General features: G+C 42.5%; 1 protein-coding gene across 1 annotated transcript; it reads left to right on the top strand.

Moving 5' to 3' along the window:
* The first annotated feature begins 688 nt into the window (after positions 1 to 688).
* On the top strand, positions 689 to 13,407 carry LOC109197792 (zinc finger protein 239-like). The gene is made up of 4 exons (XM_025910521.1): positions 689 to 741; positions 9,987 to 10,117; positions 10,455 to 11,051; positions 11,747 to 13,407. Exons 2-4 carry the CDS (start codon positions 10,100 to 10,102, stop codon positions 12,305 to 12,307), a joined length of 1,176 nt encoding a protein of 391 aa, XP_025766306.1. The 5' UTR covers positions 689 to 741; positions 9,987 to 10,099; the 3' UTR covers positions 12,308 to 13,407.
* The last annotated feature ends 2,227 nt before the right edge of the window (positions 13,408 to 15,634 follow it).

Raw genomic sequence — 15,634 nt, 5'->3', positions numbered from 1 at the left:
AATAATTAATGTAACACTTCAGTGGGATGAATGTGTTATTTTTAATGTCTGCATTTAGTTTATAAGTAATCAATCTGCTCAAGTAACAACAATGATGACGATGAACACTTTGAAATGAAATTTACTTTCAGGACTAAATGAGCGACCTGGATGTCCTGTGCCTTTCCGAAAGGACTCTGTCAGTGACCTCTGACCTCTGTGCAGGGGTCTGTCTGAGGGATTTCCCTCCTCCTCACTGAGTTTCTTTTGCTGCTCTTCTTTGTGTCTTTATGAATTGGTGGTGTTGCCACAGTAGAAACTTTCCTTCACACACACATTGCTGTTTTTATTTACAGCTGTGACATATCTCCACATGCTGCTCCTCTTTCTCTCTCTCTGCAGCCAAAATGTATTTTTTTTTCAGGGCAGCCGAGTCACGTGATCGCACAGGACCGAATCAAAGCAGATCAGGAAGAAGGGGGCGGAGCAAAGTGTGTGTGCACGACAGGAGTCGAGCAGAGAGAGCTGCTTTTGCATGAAAAGTCGTGAACTTAGATTAGAGAAACAAACTAAAGTATCGATCATATACCACTACCAACGTTTGGATCGATATCTGCATCGATCTGCCCACCCTTGTCTCCTGGATCGTAGCTGAGATCAGCGTGAACCACGTGGGTCTCTGCTCCCTGATCTGTTTCCTGTGTTTGGAAAGAGTTCCAGCTTCATCACGGAGTTTCTCTCGGTTTGTGGGCTCATCTAAAGGTAAGCACCGAGCTAACTTTACTGTGAGTTCAGTTCATGTTGAGTTTAGCTCCTGAATGAGGTCTTCTGCTGCTCTCCTCGGTGTCTGTTCACAGTTTATTGTGAACACGTTGAGAGAAGAGTGAGAGAGTGTTTGGAGAAAACACCAACTAATCATTAGCTCAGCACGCTGGGAGAAGTTGAGCGTTTGCTGGCAGAAAGTTGGAGCAGAAAAGTCTTTTCATTGTCCCTGCAGCTGTTTTTCTGCCTGCACCAAACCTCTACAGAAGGGGTGTCCAAACTGTTTTCACTGAGGGCCACATACAAAAAAAAAAAAAAGGTCTGGGCCACTTACTAGAAATTAGGTATATATAACTAGAGCTGGGCGATATAAGATTTTTTCATATCACAATATGTTTTTTTTTCATTTCAGGCGATAACGATATATATCACGATATAAGCCAAATAACTATATTTGTAAGATTTAAATGTGCCGTTGCTCACAAGTAAAATGTGAAATAATCAGCAGCTTGTTTTGATTTAAATATTTATTTCCCATAATAAGTTCAACAGGGCAGATGTACTTAAGGAACATGAGACTTCAGTTTCAGATAAATAAAGGCAAATATTGCAAACTACACAAAAGGCAGCCGCTAAAGCGTTTAAGTTTCAAAATAGAACAAACAAAACAGACTAAATTGTCAATTCCACTTAGAAACAAAATATTAATTCTAAAAATAAATCTTAGTTTGTTTTACAGAAGAACAGACAAAATTGACTAACTTTTGTCAATATCAAATAAACTGAGAACTAAAAGGAAATTCTCAATCTCTCCTTGTTGTATAGCTTAGCTTTTCAAACAGTTTTAACTAGGGATGGGTACCGGTGTCCGGGGCCATCATGGCACCGGTTCTGACATAAACGGTAGTAACCAGACCGAAAAGCAGTGCACATTTCGGTGCTTTATTTCGGTGCTTTTTTTTTCCTGAGCCAATTCTAGCCAATCATTTTACGTTTCCGAGGATAGTAGGCGGGGTCAGGTACGTACGTTCTTTTAGAGCAGAGCTACAGATTAAAAATGCCCAAGGCAAAGCGATCAAAAGTCTGGCTGTACTTCACAGCAAAAGATGCAAACTCAGCAGCCTGCAACAAGTGCTTTAAGCTGATACTGTGATACTGTGCAAAGGAGGTAACACCTTGAATCCGATGAAACACCTGGCGACGCATAGCGGTTTTTTAAAAGCCGAGAAATGCGCCGTGTTTGATAGCTTGCTGTGACACCTCACACCGAGCACATCTACTGCGGGTGTGGTGCCTGTTATCGGACCTGGAGTTAGCAACATCCCCCAAAAACCCGAAGAGTAGAGTCCTGGCCCCTAGCCCTGTCAGTGTAGCAGAAATGATGAGGATGATGATGGCAGCAGCAGCCGTTCTCCTCTGCGTGAGTAGCTTCATGTTGTTCGTGTGTAATTAACGTTGAGTAGGCTAACCACATTATTACATTAATGCATGTAAGGTGAACTAGCAAACACCGTCGTAGTTACATGCGGCTGTCTTCTTGTTTGATGGCAGATACTCCCTTCACCCTGGCCAAAAAGGCTAAAATGACCAAAGAAAAAGTGGAAAACAGTTAAACATGAGAGGTTTTTGGACAAAGTTTGTGTTTTTCCCATTGTTTAAGCAGTGCTTCCAGCCAAGAGTGATACCATATATGCCCTATAGCTGCAGAAAAGGCTAACATTGTTATCTTTTTACAAAAAAAAAAGCTGAACATGAGAGGTTTTTGGACAAAGTTTGTGTTCTCCATTCTTTAAGCACCGGTTTGAGCACCGTTTAAGCACCGGCACCGTTTCAAAAGTACCGGTTTGGCACCGGTATCGGATAAAACCTAAACGATACCCATCCCTAGTTTTAACAGTGACTTTAGTCTGACGAAAGCCGAATGACGAATTAGCGCTTTCAGTCAGAGATTGAGCATGCACCGCTTTATTGTATTTCCAGACTTGCTTTCAGCACAATTTACAGTGCGCGCTACTCTGTTTACCTTCACACTACGGAACTTCTGTGGCCCTTCCGTTCGACAAGCTCTCCGGCACTGGAACCATCATCTGTTTTTTCTTCGGTAACCTTCGCTCACGCTCTCGGTTGATTTTTCTCTAGTCGGCAAACTCCTTTCCTCCATTACCCGGGCTGCACGGCTGCAAAAACAAATACACATGTGCGCCTTGACACTTGTGCTGTACGTAACAAGTCACGTGACGTGACGCTGCAGCTGTGATTGGTTCGGCTCTGTGCTACTTAATTTTTATTGGCTGTTCTTTTTTCTTTTTTTTTTAAGAGGACAAGAGAGATGAGGCCTATCGCAATAGTTTAATTTTTCTATCGAGAAAAAGTTATTTCCCAATACATATCGTTATCGTTCTATCGCCCAGCTCTATATATAACCTTATCTGTAGTGTATTAAAGTTAGAAAAATCACTTAAAAGTGGTCAAATGTGTTATATTGTTGAATATAATTAAAGACAAAACTGCCTTCATCACAGCTTTCCATAAATGGATCTTGTTTTGGAGGAAGGAAGGTTCAGGGTTTAAGTAGTCATCATCATGGGCTCATCCAATTAGAATGAGAATAAGCAGTCAGTCATTTACAGGTTTTGTCGTTTTATTGAATAATGGGTAAAGGAAAGACACATGGACTGCTCTCTCTCAGCTGCCGCCCCATGTGGGAGTGAAGAAAGAGTGAGGGGTAGGTGAGTGCAATCCTTATATAACGAGTGACAGGTGAGTGCAATTAAAGCCAAGCACCACCCCCAATCAAAGGTGCGGAAAAGAAACAAGGTGCATCTGGTGAAGTGAATGTGCTGAAGGTGACCCTTTACAACAGCCGCCCCCATATTTCTACTGAGAAATATGTTCAAAGGATTAGAGATGCTCTTTTTCACGAAGCGGGGGCAGAGAAATCAGACATGCTACAGGTCTAATATGGGTTCAGGGGGTCGACCTAGAGGTTGACAACGCAGGCCAGACAGTTCAGGGGGATGACCATGTAGCCAGCGGTGGCGGCAAAGCAGGTCCAAATGCCAACCGCGTGGGATGCAGCTGCAGGCCCAGACCTGCAGACCGTCAGGCAGTTTTGCAGGTGCTGGGGGTAATTTACGGGACTTGGCAGGGGCAGGACCAGGTGATCCAGGAGCAGGTGGCGCCCTGACCACTGGCGGAAAGTTAGCCACAGGCGGTGGAACTGGTGATAGCGGCACTGCAGGTGAGGACGTAGATACTGCTGATGGTAGAGTAGGAGGTGGCTGAATGAATTCAGAGCCATCAGTGGACACGAGGATGTGCTGGAGCGGTTCTCCTGAACCTGAACTGGAAGATGTGAACAAACATTGGGTATGCGTGGAACTGCTCTGGGGTTGGAAGTCTGTGATCGGACCTTGAAGTGTCCATCCTAAGCGGGTTTTGACTGCTGCAGGACATCCAAATGGTCCATGTCTAACTGGTGCAATAGGCGTAATAAGGTGGGTATGATCAGAGCCTATGAGCAGTAGTGGAGCTGCTTTGTTAATAAAGGGTAATGGGATACCTTGGAGATGTTTGTATCTCCGTTGGAGAGATGATACGGGGTAGGTGTGGTCTGAAAGTGCTATGTGACTTGTAGCGAAGGCATTATTAACTGTGTAAGTTTTCTCTGGATGTGCGATGGGAGAAATCTGGAAACTTACACAAGAACCTTGAATGGTTTCAACTTCTTGATGGACAGTTCTGAGTGATAATTTTTCAGCTTTCCCAGTTAGGTGGAGATGCTGAGCTGTTGATGTCAGAAGCATGGTGCGTTGGGAGCCATCATCAAGTATTGCATATGTTTCAAGAGTTCTTTTGCCATTTCGCAGGAGCACTTTCACAACTTTTAATAGTACACTGGGACAGTCACTAGGTTTATCAAAATACAGTGTCCTCACTACAGGATTAACTTCAGTTCTAGGTCTCTGATTCACCTCACACAGGATCTGTAGATGTCGTCCCATGCAGGAGGCACATGCTTTCCTCAGATCACACTTCACAGCCTGATGAGTTCTAGCACAACGCCAACACCGTTTGTTTCTCTTTATCCAGTTTATTTTCTCATCCTTTGTCTTGTTAATGAACTCAGGGCACTTGCTAATATGATGTTCAGGTGAGCAGCAATATGCACATCTTGCCTTAGTCGTTATGATGGGTTGTGTTGCCTGTACAGGATCGGATGGATTTGTCCCATGTAACGTTGTGAGTGGAGAGGTGTACTTACGGGCAGGTCGTGGCTGGTTAAAGGATGAAGCAGGACTGTCCTTTCTTGGTTGACACTTGCACTCCATTTGCAACCAGGACGAGAACAAAGGTAAGTCATACATCATATCTCCTTGTTCCCTGTAAATGTGCCGTTTGAAGCGACTGGAATGCTCTGCAGGCAACTTTTCAAGTAGGCGATCGACATGGGAGCCACAATTTAGTTCTGTCAGTCCTTGATTACCCATAGTGCTAAGCAAACCAACTAAAGCTTGCACACGAAGAGCAAAGTTATCCAGTGTCCGACCATCACCTGCTCTGATAGGAGGAAGCTCCAGTATATTCCGTAGCTCTTTCAATGCTAGCTGTCTTGGTTGCCCATAACGCTCATCAAGAGCTTTGATGGCTTGAGTGTATGGGTCAGGAGCATAGGAAAAGGAAATAGCTAACCGTTTAGCTTGGTCTACTTTCAGATGATCGAGAAAGACATGATATTTGAAGTGCTCTGTCTCATGAGGGTCAAGCAGGTTAGTAAGGGCCATTCGTAACAGCCTATACTGGATTTCATCTTCACTGGTAAGGTCTGGGAAAGAAGGACCCTCAAGCTTATACACATGTGTTCTAGTGCTAACAGGGTGACTAGAACTAGCAGTAATGGTTACCGAAGGTTTTTGTGCATGCAAACCATCAGATGTAGCTGGTTGTGGCTTTACAGGAGGGTGCTGCCTTGGTTCTGCAATGCAAACGAGAGGTTGAGCGGGGTCTTCATCTAGAGGAACAGCAGGTTGAACACATGAAATCTGGTGGGGACCTTGCAGTGGTGTGGGAAAAACTGGTCTAGGCAAACCACTTGAAGGAACTGCAGCATCCAGTATTGTTGAATTAGGGAAAGGAGGGCTAGCAGCCGGAACTGCACCAGAGTGACGGCTAACCTGTGGGGGCTGAGAGGGTGATTGACATGTTGCTGGATCAATCACTGGGAACTGCTCATGTTGCTGATGCGTTTGGGGAATGGCTTGTGAACCGCATACAGAGGATTTGCTTTCATCAGATGAGACAGTATGAATTGAAGATCTGGAGGAGCTGCGAGAATGGGGAGGAGATAATTGAATCATGAGTTGCCTAATCTCCCTCATCGTCACCAGGAGTTCCCTCATCACCTCATCTTGATTGGTAGGTAAAGGAGCAGGGGATGTCTCTGGTTGTCTTTCTGACTCTCCGTCAGGATCCTGCAGCCCATGTGTGTCTGTGTCACTATGCTGGCATTCTGTTTGACTCCCTGTCTCACATCTAGCACTTCTACTGCCAGGGTACTGAACGTCATACTGCAGGTGGGTAGGAGGTCGACTATCACGACTGGAACGTCTCAAATCTTCAGTCAATGGCTGCTGTGAATCCATGATGATAACACTACTCCGGCTCGGAGGACCATGTTTTGGAGGAAGGAAGGTTCAGGGTTTAAGTAGTCATCATCATGGGCTCATCCAATTAGAATGAGAATAAGCAGTCAATCATTTACAGGTTTTGTCGTTTTATTGAATAATGGGTAAAGGAAAGACACATGGACTGCTCTCTCTCAGCTGCCGCCCCATGTGGGAGTGAAGAAAGAGTGAGGGGTAGGTGAGTGCAGTCCTTATATAACGAGTGACAGGTGAGTGCAATTAAAGCCAAGCACCACCCCCAATCAAAGGTGCGGAAAAGAAACAAGGTGCATCTGGTGAAGTGAATGTGCTGAAGGTGAGCCTTTACAACAGATCTTTATTGATTTCTTCAGAAAAAGCTTTGGTAGCTCATTCTCAGAACAGCAGCAGATTTCTTCTTAGACAGAAGATTTACAGCACAGAGAAAAACAATAAAGGGGAAAATAGGACGGGGACATTTCAAGCTTGTTATTTAAGTTATTAGGCTTAGCAACACACCTATTAACGTTCGTTTGAACGTTAATATCAACATTAACAGACTGAACTGGACTTAATAACAGGAGTTATTCTGGTGAGTATCAGCTGCGCTGGGTATGTAAATCGGCCCATCCAGGCGCGGTGCTGATCGTCTCATCATCAGATGAGATCAGCTGACTTTGCGTGTGCGTGCGCTGTGCACAGCGGCGTGTACTCTGTGTGTTAACAAGAAAAACGCATGTAAGAAAGTGGTGCTCAAAAGCAGGCTAGTGACAGAATCGATGCGCATTATTGATATTTGAAGCATGTGTACCTGCACATGCATGTTTATTAACACACGGGTACTGTGGAATATATTTTTTACTCACCTAAAGTGCTCGAGCTCTCGTCCACTCCCCGCAAAAAAATAGCAGCTGTGCGGTGTCTGTGGCATCGGTGCTCTCATCGCATGCGATGGAGTAATAATCAACAGCACAGCTTTATCAGACAGTTGCAGTTTAAAGTTGGCTGACGAGTCTTCAGTGCGTCGCACAACTGTATTTCTGGACATGCTGACATTGCTGAAGTCCTGCACTTTTTCCGGGCACATTATTCCGGTGACTTTAACGAGGCCGTGTTTTAGGAGGTCTCCATCTGCTTGCCATGTCTTGCGATGAGTTGGGCGACCTCATAGCTGCTATTGGAGCCTTTTCCTGGACAATTTGAGCATGAAAAAAATACTGTTGCTGACCCCGCAGGATAGCTACCATTTGCTTTAGGATGCATAGGCCTGATGTTTGGTCTCATAATGACGTCGTACATCATACTCTTTCATAACTGCCACAGTTTCAGTGCAGATCAAACAGACACACGTCCCCTTAAATTCTTTGAAGAAATATTCACTCTCCCACCGTGTCTGAAATTTTCTGCACTCACTTTTGACGTTTCGCTTCTTTGGTTCTGCCATGTTTATTAACTTGGGGGTAAATTTCTTCTGTGATTGTCCTTTTTGGTGGAGCAACTGCCTTGATCAACAGCAGCTCCCCCTGGTGTTAAAACTAAGAAGTGCAATACACTCAAGCAAAAGTTGAAGTGCGGGCCATATTCTATTCTATTTATAAAATTACTTGCGGGCCAATTAAAAATGGACCATGGGCCGCAGTTGTCCCGCGGGCCGGAGTTTGGACACCCCTGCTCTACAGCCTCATTTCTATTTGAAGTGATAACAGGAAATCAGAGTGATCTGCTGCAGTATCAGGGTCACAATAAATTTCATTGTCCAGCTGCTGTGGATGAACACATGAGAGGAACTGAGAGATAAAATGAAATAAGAAAAGTTATAGATTGACATGGGTGAGAGTTGTTTGTGCAGAAATTGTGGAAGGCCGCATGCAGGAATGAGGGAGTGTAAGTAGGGCGAGGTCGATGTGGCAAGCTACATTGTAGCCACAGCCGCCCTGGGGCGCATTGACAGAGGCGAGGCGCCACCGGGCCCTCTGACCACCAGTAGCGGTCTTTGATACGGGCGACACGGGCAGTTGCCCCGGGCGGCATCGTGGTGGGGGCGGCATCACGGGCATCGGCAAAAAATTAAAAATAATTGCTTGTACTCATGCTGCCCCGACATCATGCCAGCGCATATTGGGAATGGTACAGGCACCGATAGGCACCCTCCCATTTGCGAGGTGCGCCTGCTGCTTGCGGCACAGGGAGGAGAGGGCAGGGCGGCGGGGAGCAGCATCTAATAACCAACTCGCAAAATAAAAACAAAACAACAAACACCAGACATTATAATGCAGACTTACAATTTACATCGATGTTTTTTCAAAATTCTATTGGCGAAAAGTGAGCGCGAGAGCCCTCAGTGCGCCTGCTCGCTGCTTTTAAATAACAATTTAAAATTTATAATTTACAGTTTGATGATATAAAGTCTCACACAACCCATCGAAAGGGGAGGGAGACCCGCTGCTTCCAAATTTCATTTTGGAAGCAGCACATTTCATTCATAATGTTGTAAATCCAAGCCCTTTATGTATTCATGATTTGAATCCTGGGTTGTGTGAAATCCCAGAAATAAACCTTAGATAAAGTGAATCTGTGAACTAAGGTGCAGGTCTATTAGGTTATGTTGTGGCGATCCACATGTGTGCGTATGTGGGGGGGGCGCCAGAGGGAGTGTTCGCCCGGGGTGCCAAACAGGCTAGGACCGCCACTGCTGACCACCACCAGTAGGCAACGGGTGAATTGTCTTGCCCAAGGACACAACGACCGAGACTGTTGGAGCCGGGGCTCGAACCGGCAACCTTCCGATTACAAGGCGAACTCCCAACTCTTGAGCCACGATCGCCCCAGCCACGACAACCACGTGTGAACAAAAAAAAATATATTTTATTTGCCGGAATGTGCAGAAAATAGGTTTAAATGTTAAACAAATTTCTTCCAGTCAGAGAATGTTGCATATAATTACATTTTTGCTTGATGCATGAAGTTAAAAGATTAAAACTAATAAAACAAGTTTTAAAAAGAGACTTTTTCCATTTGATTACATTTTATATGATGGATTCGCTATCGCTTTATTACCTATTCAGGGTGCAAATAATGTTTTTAAAAAGTAACTAAGTAACTAATTACTTTCAAAAATAAGTTATCAGTAAAGTAACAGGATTACTTTTGGTGGGAAGTAATCAGTAACTAATTACTGATTACTTCCTTTTTTCAAGTAATTTGACCAACACTGGTCTTCACAAAAGAGAGTTTTAGTTTGTGCCTGCTTGCAGGGATCACGTCTGACATGTAGTCTGAGTAGATTTGAACTTTCCTTCTTGTTATTTCCATCTTGCTTTGACTGCAGCTGTAACAACACTGATTCCAGCAGGATTTGTAAAAAGCATTTTAACAGACACACAAAGCTGGACAGCTTTTGTTCTGAGGGTTTGGAGAGAGTCTGTCTCTGTGTGTGTCTGCATTCACTTTGTTCCTCTAACAGAAAATCAATGTGCAGATGTTGATTCTTGCAGTGACTGTTGTTCTTCAGCCTGTAGAAACCATCCTGCAGCTGCTGGAACAAATGAATCTTCTAAATGTTGCTTTTCTCGGGTTTGTGTTTGCTCTGCTTCTTTTTGTCAGAGATCAAATACACATAAATATTCTTTTGTGTCCCAGCTGATCAGCAGCAGGAGAGTCTGACGGAGGAACATTTTCAGCCATTTGGACTCAGCTCAGCCGCTACAGAGGAAACAATGACTTCAACACAAAAGGTGAGAAAAATATCTCAGTTACACTGTTGTTGAAACTGTGCACAGCTGGTTGTTAACAGCAGCTTTATCATTTCCATCCTGGGCTCCTCCATAAATAGAGAATCTACATTCACAAACAAAAACCACAGAAGTTACAAGAAAATACAAAGATCATATTTTATCAGGACACTGAAATAAAATTTAATCATCATCACTTATAATAATTTTTTCAGATTGTATATTTTTTCCCAATGAGCAAAACAATTTCCTAATTGTCATTTTGATTACAGAGGCAGTTTCAGTTTGTTCCACGACTGCATTTCACTCACTGCCTCTGTTTGTATCTCTGTCACTGCAGGACCAACATGGAGCAAGAAGTCAGCGCTCTCAGGAGGCCGACAAACCTCACAGAAGAACGGGAGAGAAAATATACAGCTGTGATGAGTGTGGGAAGGATTTTACTCAGAAGACTCACCTAAAACATCATCAGTTCATCCACACTGGGGAGAGACCATTCATCTGTGACTTGTGTGGAAAGTCTTTTAGACAGCCTGCAAACTTAAAAAAACACCAAGTCATCCACAGTGGAGTTAAACCATACAGCTGTGATGAGTGTGGTAAAGCTTTTGCTGTCAGAGGCAACTTACGGCGTCATCAAGTTACCCACTCTGAAACTAAGGCGTACAGCTGCGACATTTGTGGGAAAACTTTCACTCATCTAGCATACCGAAATACTCACCTACGCATCCACACTAGACAAGATGTTTACTGCTGCGATCAGTGTGGGAAACCGTTTGTGACATACTACGAATTACAGCACCACATGCTTACCCACACTGAGGAGAGACCTTATAAATGTGACCTGTGTGATAAGGCTTTTAAAGAGCCACATTCCCTGAGAAGACACGAACAGATCCACATCAGAAAGAAACTCTACAAGTGCAGTTACTGTGAGGTTTGTATTTATATTTTTATCTTGTCATTTTCAGCTGACTGTTTGGAACAACTCTGCTCATTCAGTTGTGTTAGTATGTTGGCAATTCTCCCACATGTAAAGGCAGCGCTTCGTGAGTTTCAGCTCTTATTTCATTGCTCAGCTTAGTTCTCCACACTCTGGACTCTCTGCTCGGTTCAGCTGGTTTTCCTGCTGCTCTGTAAAGTCAGCAACTCACCCAGTCCTCTATGTGTGATGTTTTGTGAACCTTAATGTTCCATCCATGATTCCCGTTCAACCTGCAGTAATTACTCATTAAAATCTAACTTCAGTCTGCCACCTGCTATGCTAAAGACAACAGACGGCAGATGCCACAGTATACCCTCCTCACTGGTCGCTTTGCCCGCTTCAACATCATCACAGTCAGTTTTATTTATGACACCATTAGGGTGCAGGAAGCTGCTACAGTTTGGTCCTGAGCAATAGGTATCACCACTCAGACAACACCACATGGAGGTATAGAAAGAGAAGAAGTCAAAAGTAGAAGCAGATTTCTTTTCTTTTTTTTCTCCACAGAGTCTCAGGTTTTCGTTGGTAGTGGTACATGATCGATACTTTAGAGTGTTGCAACATCTCCTTTGGATGATGCTTTGGATAAAGATGTTGAAGGAATTCCCTGACTTACACTGTCTTTGTGTCTTTGTGTCTTTGTTTAGAAGCAGAGCGACACAGATGGATCCAGTTCTCAACCCTGTCGTCACTGTGGTGGTGGGAAAGCGTTGCGTTGTGACCTTTGTGGAAAAACTTTCAATAATGAAAAGAGCCTAAAGCTACATCAACGCAGACACACTGGAGACAAAATGAACTACTGCAAAGAATGTGGGAGAGGCTTCCCCACTCCAAGTGCATTAAAAGAACATGAACTCTATCACAGTGGGGTTAAAAAGCACGTCTGTGACCTGTGTGGGTCATCCTTCACCACTGCAGATCATCTTAAAGTGCATAAACGAGTCCACACAGGAGAGAAACCATACAAGTGCAGACACTGTGACAGAAGCTTCTCGTATTCAGGGAGTCGTAACAATCATGAACGTACACACATTGAAGGGAACTTCAGCTGTGACCAGTGTGACAAGAGCTTCAAGAATCTCAGTTCATACTCCACACACAAGCGATCCCACGCTGTAAATAAACTGTTTCACTGTTACCAATGTGCAAAAACATTCACTTCATTATCTGCTCTGCACAAACATCAGCGTGATCATGACAATGGCTGAAATCATTCCTATCATCATAATGAATCTGAAGAGACAGACAGTTTTGTTGCATTTGAAAAGTTTGATGTGAAAGCTGCTGTCATTTCTGCTGAAATCCCTCATCTGTTATACATCAGGTTTCTCTCAATTTTTCCTTTTTTCCTTTAATGTTTATTTGAATTTTAATTCTAAAAATGTTATCCTTATTACATGATCATTTTTCCTCCACTTGGAAACAGTATTTAGTTGTAGTAATAATAATAGTACTATAATCAAAGAAATGTCTCACTGATCTCTTAATTGTCTATGTATCACAGGCATTCAAGCTGTAAATAGTTATATCATTACTTAAAAAGTCATCTCAGGATTCAGCTTGAAAACTAAAAACTTGCTGAAAAGCCTTCAGTTAATCCAAAATGCTGCAGCAAGAGTCCTGACAGGGACTAGAAAGAGAGAGCAGATTTCTCCTGTTTTGGCTTCCCTTCATTGGCTTCCTGTTAAATCCAGAATTCAAAGTCCTGCTCCTCACATACAAGGTCTTAAATAATCAGGCCCCATCTTATCTTAATGACCTTGTAGTACCATATCACCCTATTAGAGCACTTCGCTCTCGCACTGCAGGCCTACTTGTTGTTCCTAGAGTATTTAAAAGTAGAATGGGAGGCAGAGCCTTCAGTCCTCTATTTTAATTCTGGTACAGTCCAAAGATGCTTTCTGTTATTGTGGTCCTGTCACCTGCTGACTTGAGATCAGTTTGCATATATTAAAAACAGACTCCAGACCTTTTTATTCATTAGTGGTGTTTAGTTTAGTTTAGTTTAGTTCTGTTTGCTGTTTTCACTGCCTTAAACTGTTGTAAACCTAAACAGGTTTTTATGTCTTTATCTTCTGTGTTAAGAATATTTAGTTTACATGTAATGAAATGTGTGATATAAATAAAATTGCCATTGTCAGAGACGTCTTAATTCTTCATGACAGATTTAACAAGTAGGAGAATCATTCCTCATAACCAGAGATGTAAGAAAAATATCGATATGAAATATCGATCGAAAATCACAATATTTTGTTTTATGATACTGAATCGATATTCAAAAGCAGTGTTATTGATTTTTTATTGATAATTTACATGTGTGATTGCAAGCCACACATGGTAAGCTCCACACCTCACCACCATTTGATTCACTTTAGTTTACGTTGCAGTCATTACTTTAATATATTCTACTTATTGTTCAATATTGTTTCTCTATTAAATGTATTTATTTTTCCATCACACCTTCAAATGTTTATGTGGCGTGCATATAAATATTAATACATATTAACACTGCAAGGTCAAAGTTCTGTTATATTAATACATTTTCTTTGTTTGAGTTACCTGGTGTTTGGCTTCTCCTCCTTTCTGGCAAAGGGCTGGGAGGCTGAAGTACCACTGACAGCCTAATTGGATAGAACCACATGCTTCATTGCCTGGGGGGTGTTTCAAGTTTGGTTAATTGTTTTGTATTAGTTGGTTATATGGCAGCCATTTTGTTTTCCCCCGTGTGTGTCATTTGGTTTAGCTAAACGAGTATTTAAGTTCCCCCCGTGTGTCATCTCAGCAGGTCAGTTTACCTTATGTTTGTTTGAGGGTTTTGTTTATTGTTGTTCTGAGTTTTGTTTATTGAGTTGACCTCTTTAACCGGTCTGCCTGTTTAAGTTTTTTGGCTTTGTTAAATATATTTTCACATTTTGGGGTCAATAAAACACATTTTTTTGAATAAAACACCTGTGTCCTTTATGCTTTACTGCTTGGTCCCTGACAACATGCAGTTACTGTGTATTTCTTTTGTATGTTGCAATTCTTCAACCGCTAGTTGTTAGCAGTTTTTACCACCTTCACTGGATGGACAACACCGGATGTGCCGTGGAAGCGTCTAGTTTGCTAAACCAAAGAAGTGTAACATTGGATGTGTGGCAAATTGTGCTAGCACACTGATGACTGATGAGGAGAAGATACAGCTGGCCCCAGCAGCTTTCAAAGCTAATTTGTGGACTTATTTTGGATTCAGGACAAAAGCCAGAGTCAAATAGTCGAGTAAAACAACAAATTTGCCAGCACATGTGTCTAGACACCATAGCGACATGGCATTAAATGCTCATTTTAAAATGAAATGAGGTGATCCTGCTCAACGGACAATTGAAGAAGTTGACTACCAGCAACTTCAACTCATGCAACAAAAATAACGCAGTAAGTGCTTGTTTTTATTTGCAATACATGAGCCGTCTTAGTGTTGTGGAGAATAAAGGATTTGGTAAATGATTAAAATGCTTGAGCCCCATTACGCTGTTCCTTCCTGACAACACGTCACGGAAATCACTCTTCCAAAGTTGTACCAAGATGTCAAAGCGACCGTGCCGGACTCTCTCAGCTCAGCAGAGACAGTTGCTTTGGCATGCCACACTTGGACTTTGAGAGCCAGTGAATCATATGTAAGTGTTACGGCACATCACATAACTGACCAGTGAAACCTTCAGTCCCATGTACTACAAACCTGAGTCATGCATGACAGTCACACAGGTGAACACATTACAAACTCAAAGAAGTCCAGACGCTTTTCTTTGCAAACTCCTTTGACTACGATGACCTGGATGACTGAGAACCTTCACAGACATATCTGCCCACTGTACTTTTTACACTCTCCAAGTGCTATTACTTGTCAACATTGTGAAACCATTGTAATATCAAGACATGATTCTGTACCTCTTACCAAATCCAGACTTGTACGAGATCCATTATTTAAAACCACTAAATCCTTCTCCTCAAGAATATCCTCTACAACCTTCCCATTAGTCATTATGATGCCTCCATAAAGTGCTGTGTGTTAAAATCACCACACCAAACTATTTCAATCTCCACTCCCTAAGAATTAATTGAATTTCTCTCTTCTTCAATCTTTTACATGGATTATAAAAATGTATTATTTTGAAGCTTCTTTCTTTAGACCACACCTCCACAGTTATTACTTCTAACTCTACTGCAGTAGTTAATTGATTAGACTTAACTCCGTTTTAATAAACTTTGTACATCCTCTTCCTTTTCCACCAACTGTGTCTTTGCTAATATCCTTGGATAACAAAATCTAGATGCGGTTTAAGCCATGTTTCTTTATAAAAATAATATCTGGTTTTGAATTAAATGCCCCAATACATCCCTAAAGCTCTTGGCCATTTGCAATTAAGCTCCTGATGTTCCATTGAAGAATTAACATTAAGGTACATTTATAGTACCTGAGTGGAGGATGCACATAAACACGGACATTAAAACTCACCAGAATCAGCATACTTTATTAATCCCTAGGGAAATTATGGGGG

This window comes from Oreochromis niloticus, linkage group LG9 (genome assembly GCF_001858045.2).
Source record: "Oreochromis niloticus isolate F11D_XX linkage group LG9, O_niloticus_UMD_NMBU, whole genome shotgun sequence".
NCBI lineage: Eukaryota > Metazoa > Chordata > Actinopteri > Cichliformes > Cichlidae > Oreochromis > Oreochromis niloticus.
Note: the sequence above shows the minus strand (reverse complement) of the source record. Positions and strands in the feature narration are given on the sequence as shown.

What these genes read in the sequence shown, in the direction of transcription:
- LOC109197792 (XM_025910521.1), top strand. An exon ending in ACAAGTGCAGTTACTGTGAG is followed by an intron (nt 11,052 to 11,746) that starts GTTTGTATTTAT and finishes GTCTTTGTTTAG; the next exon opens with AAGCAGAGCGACACAGATGG.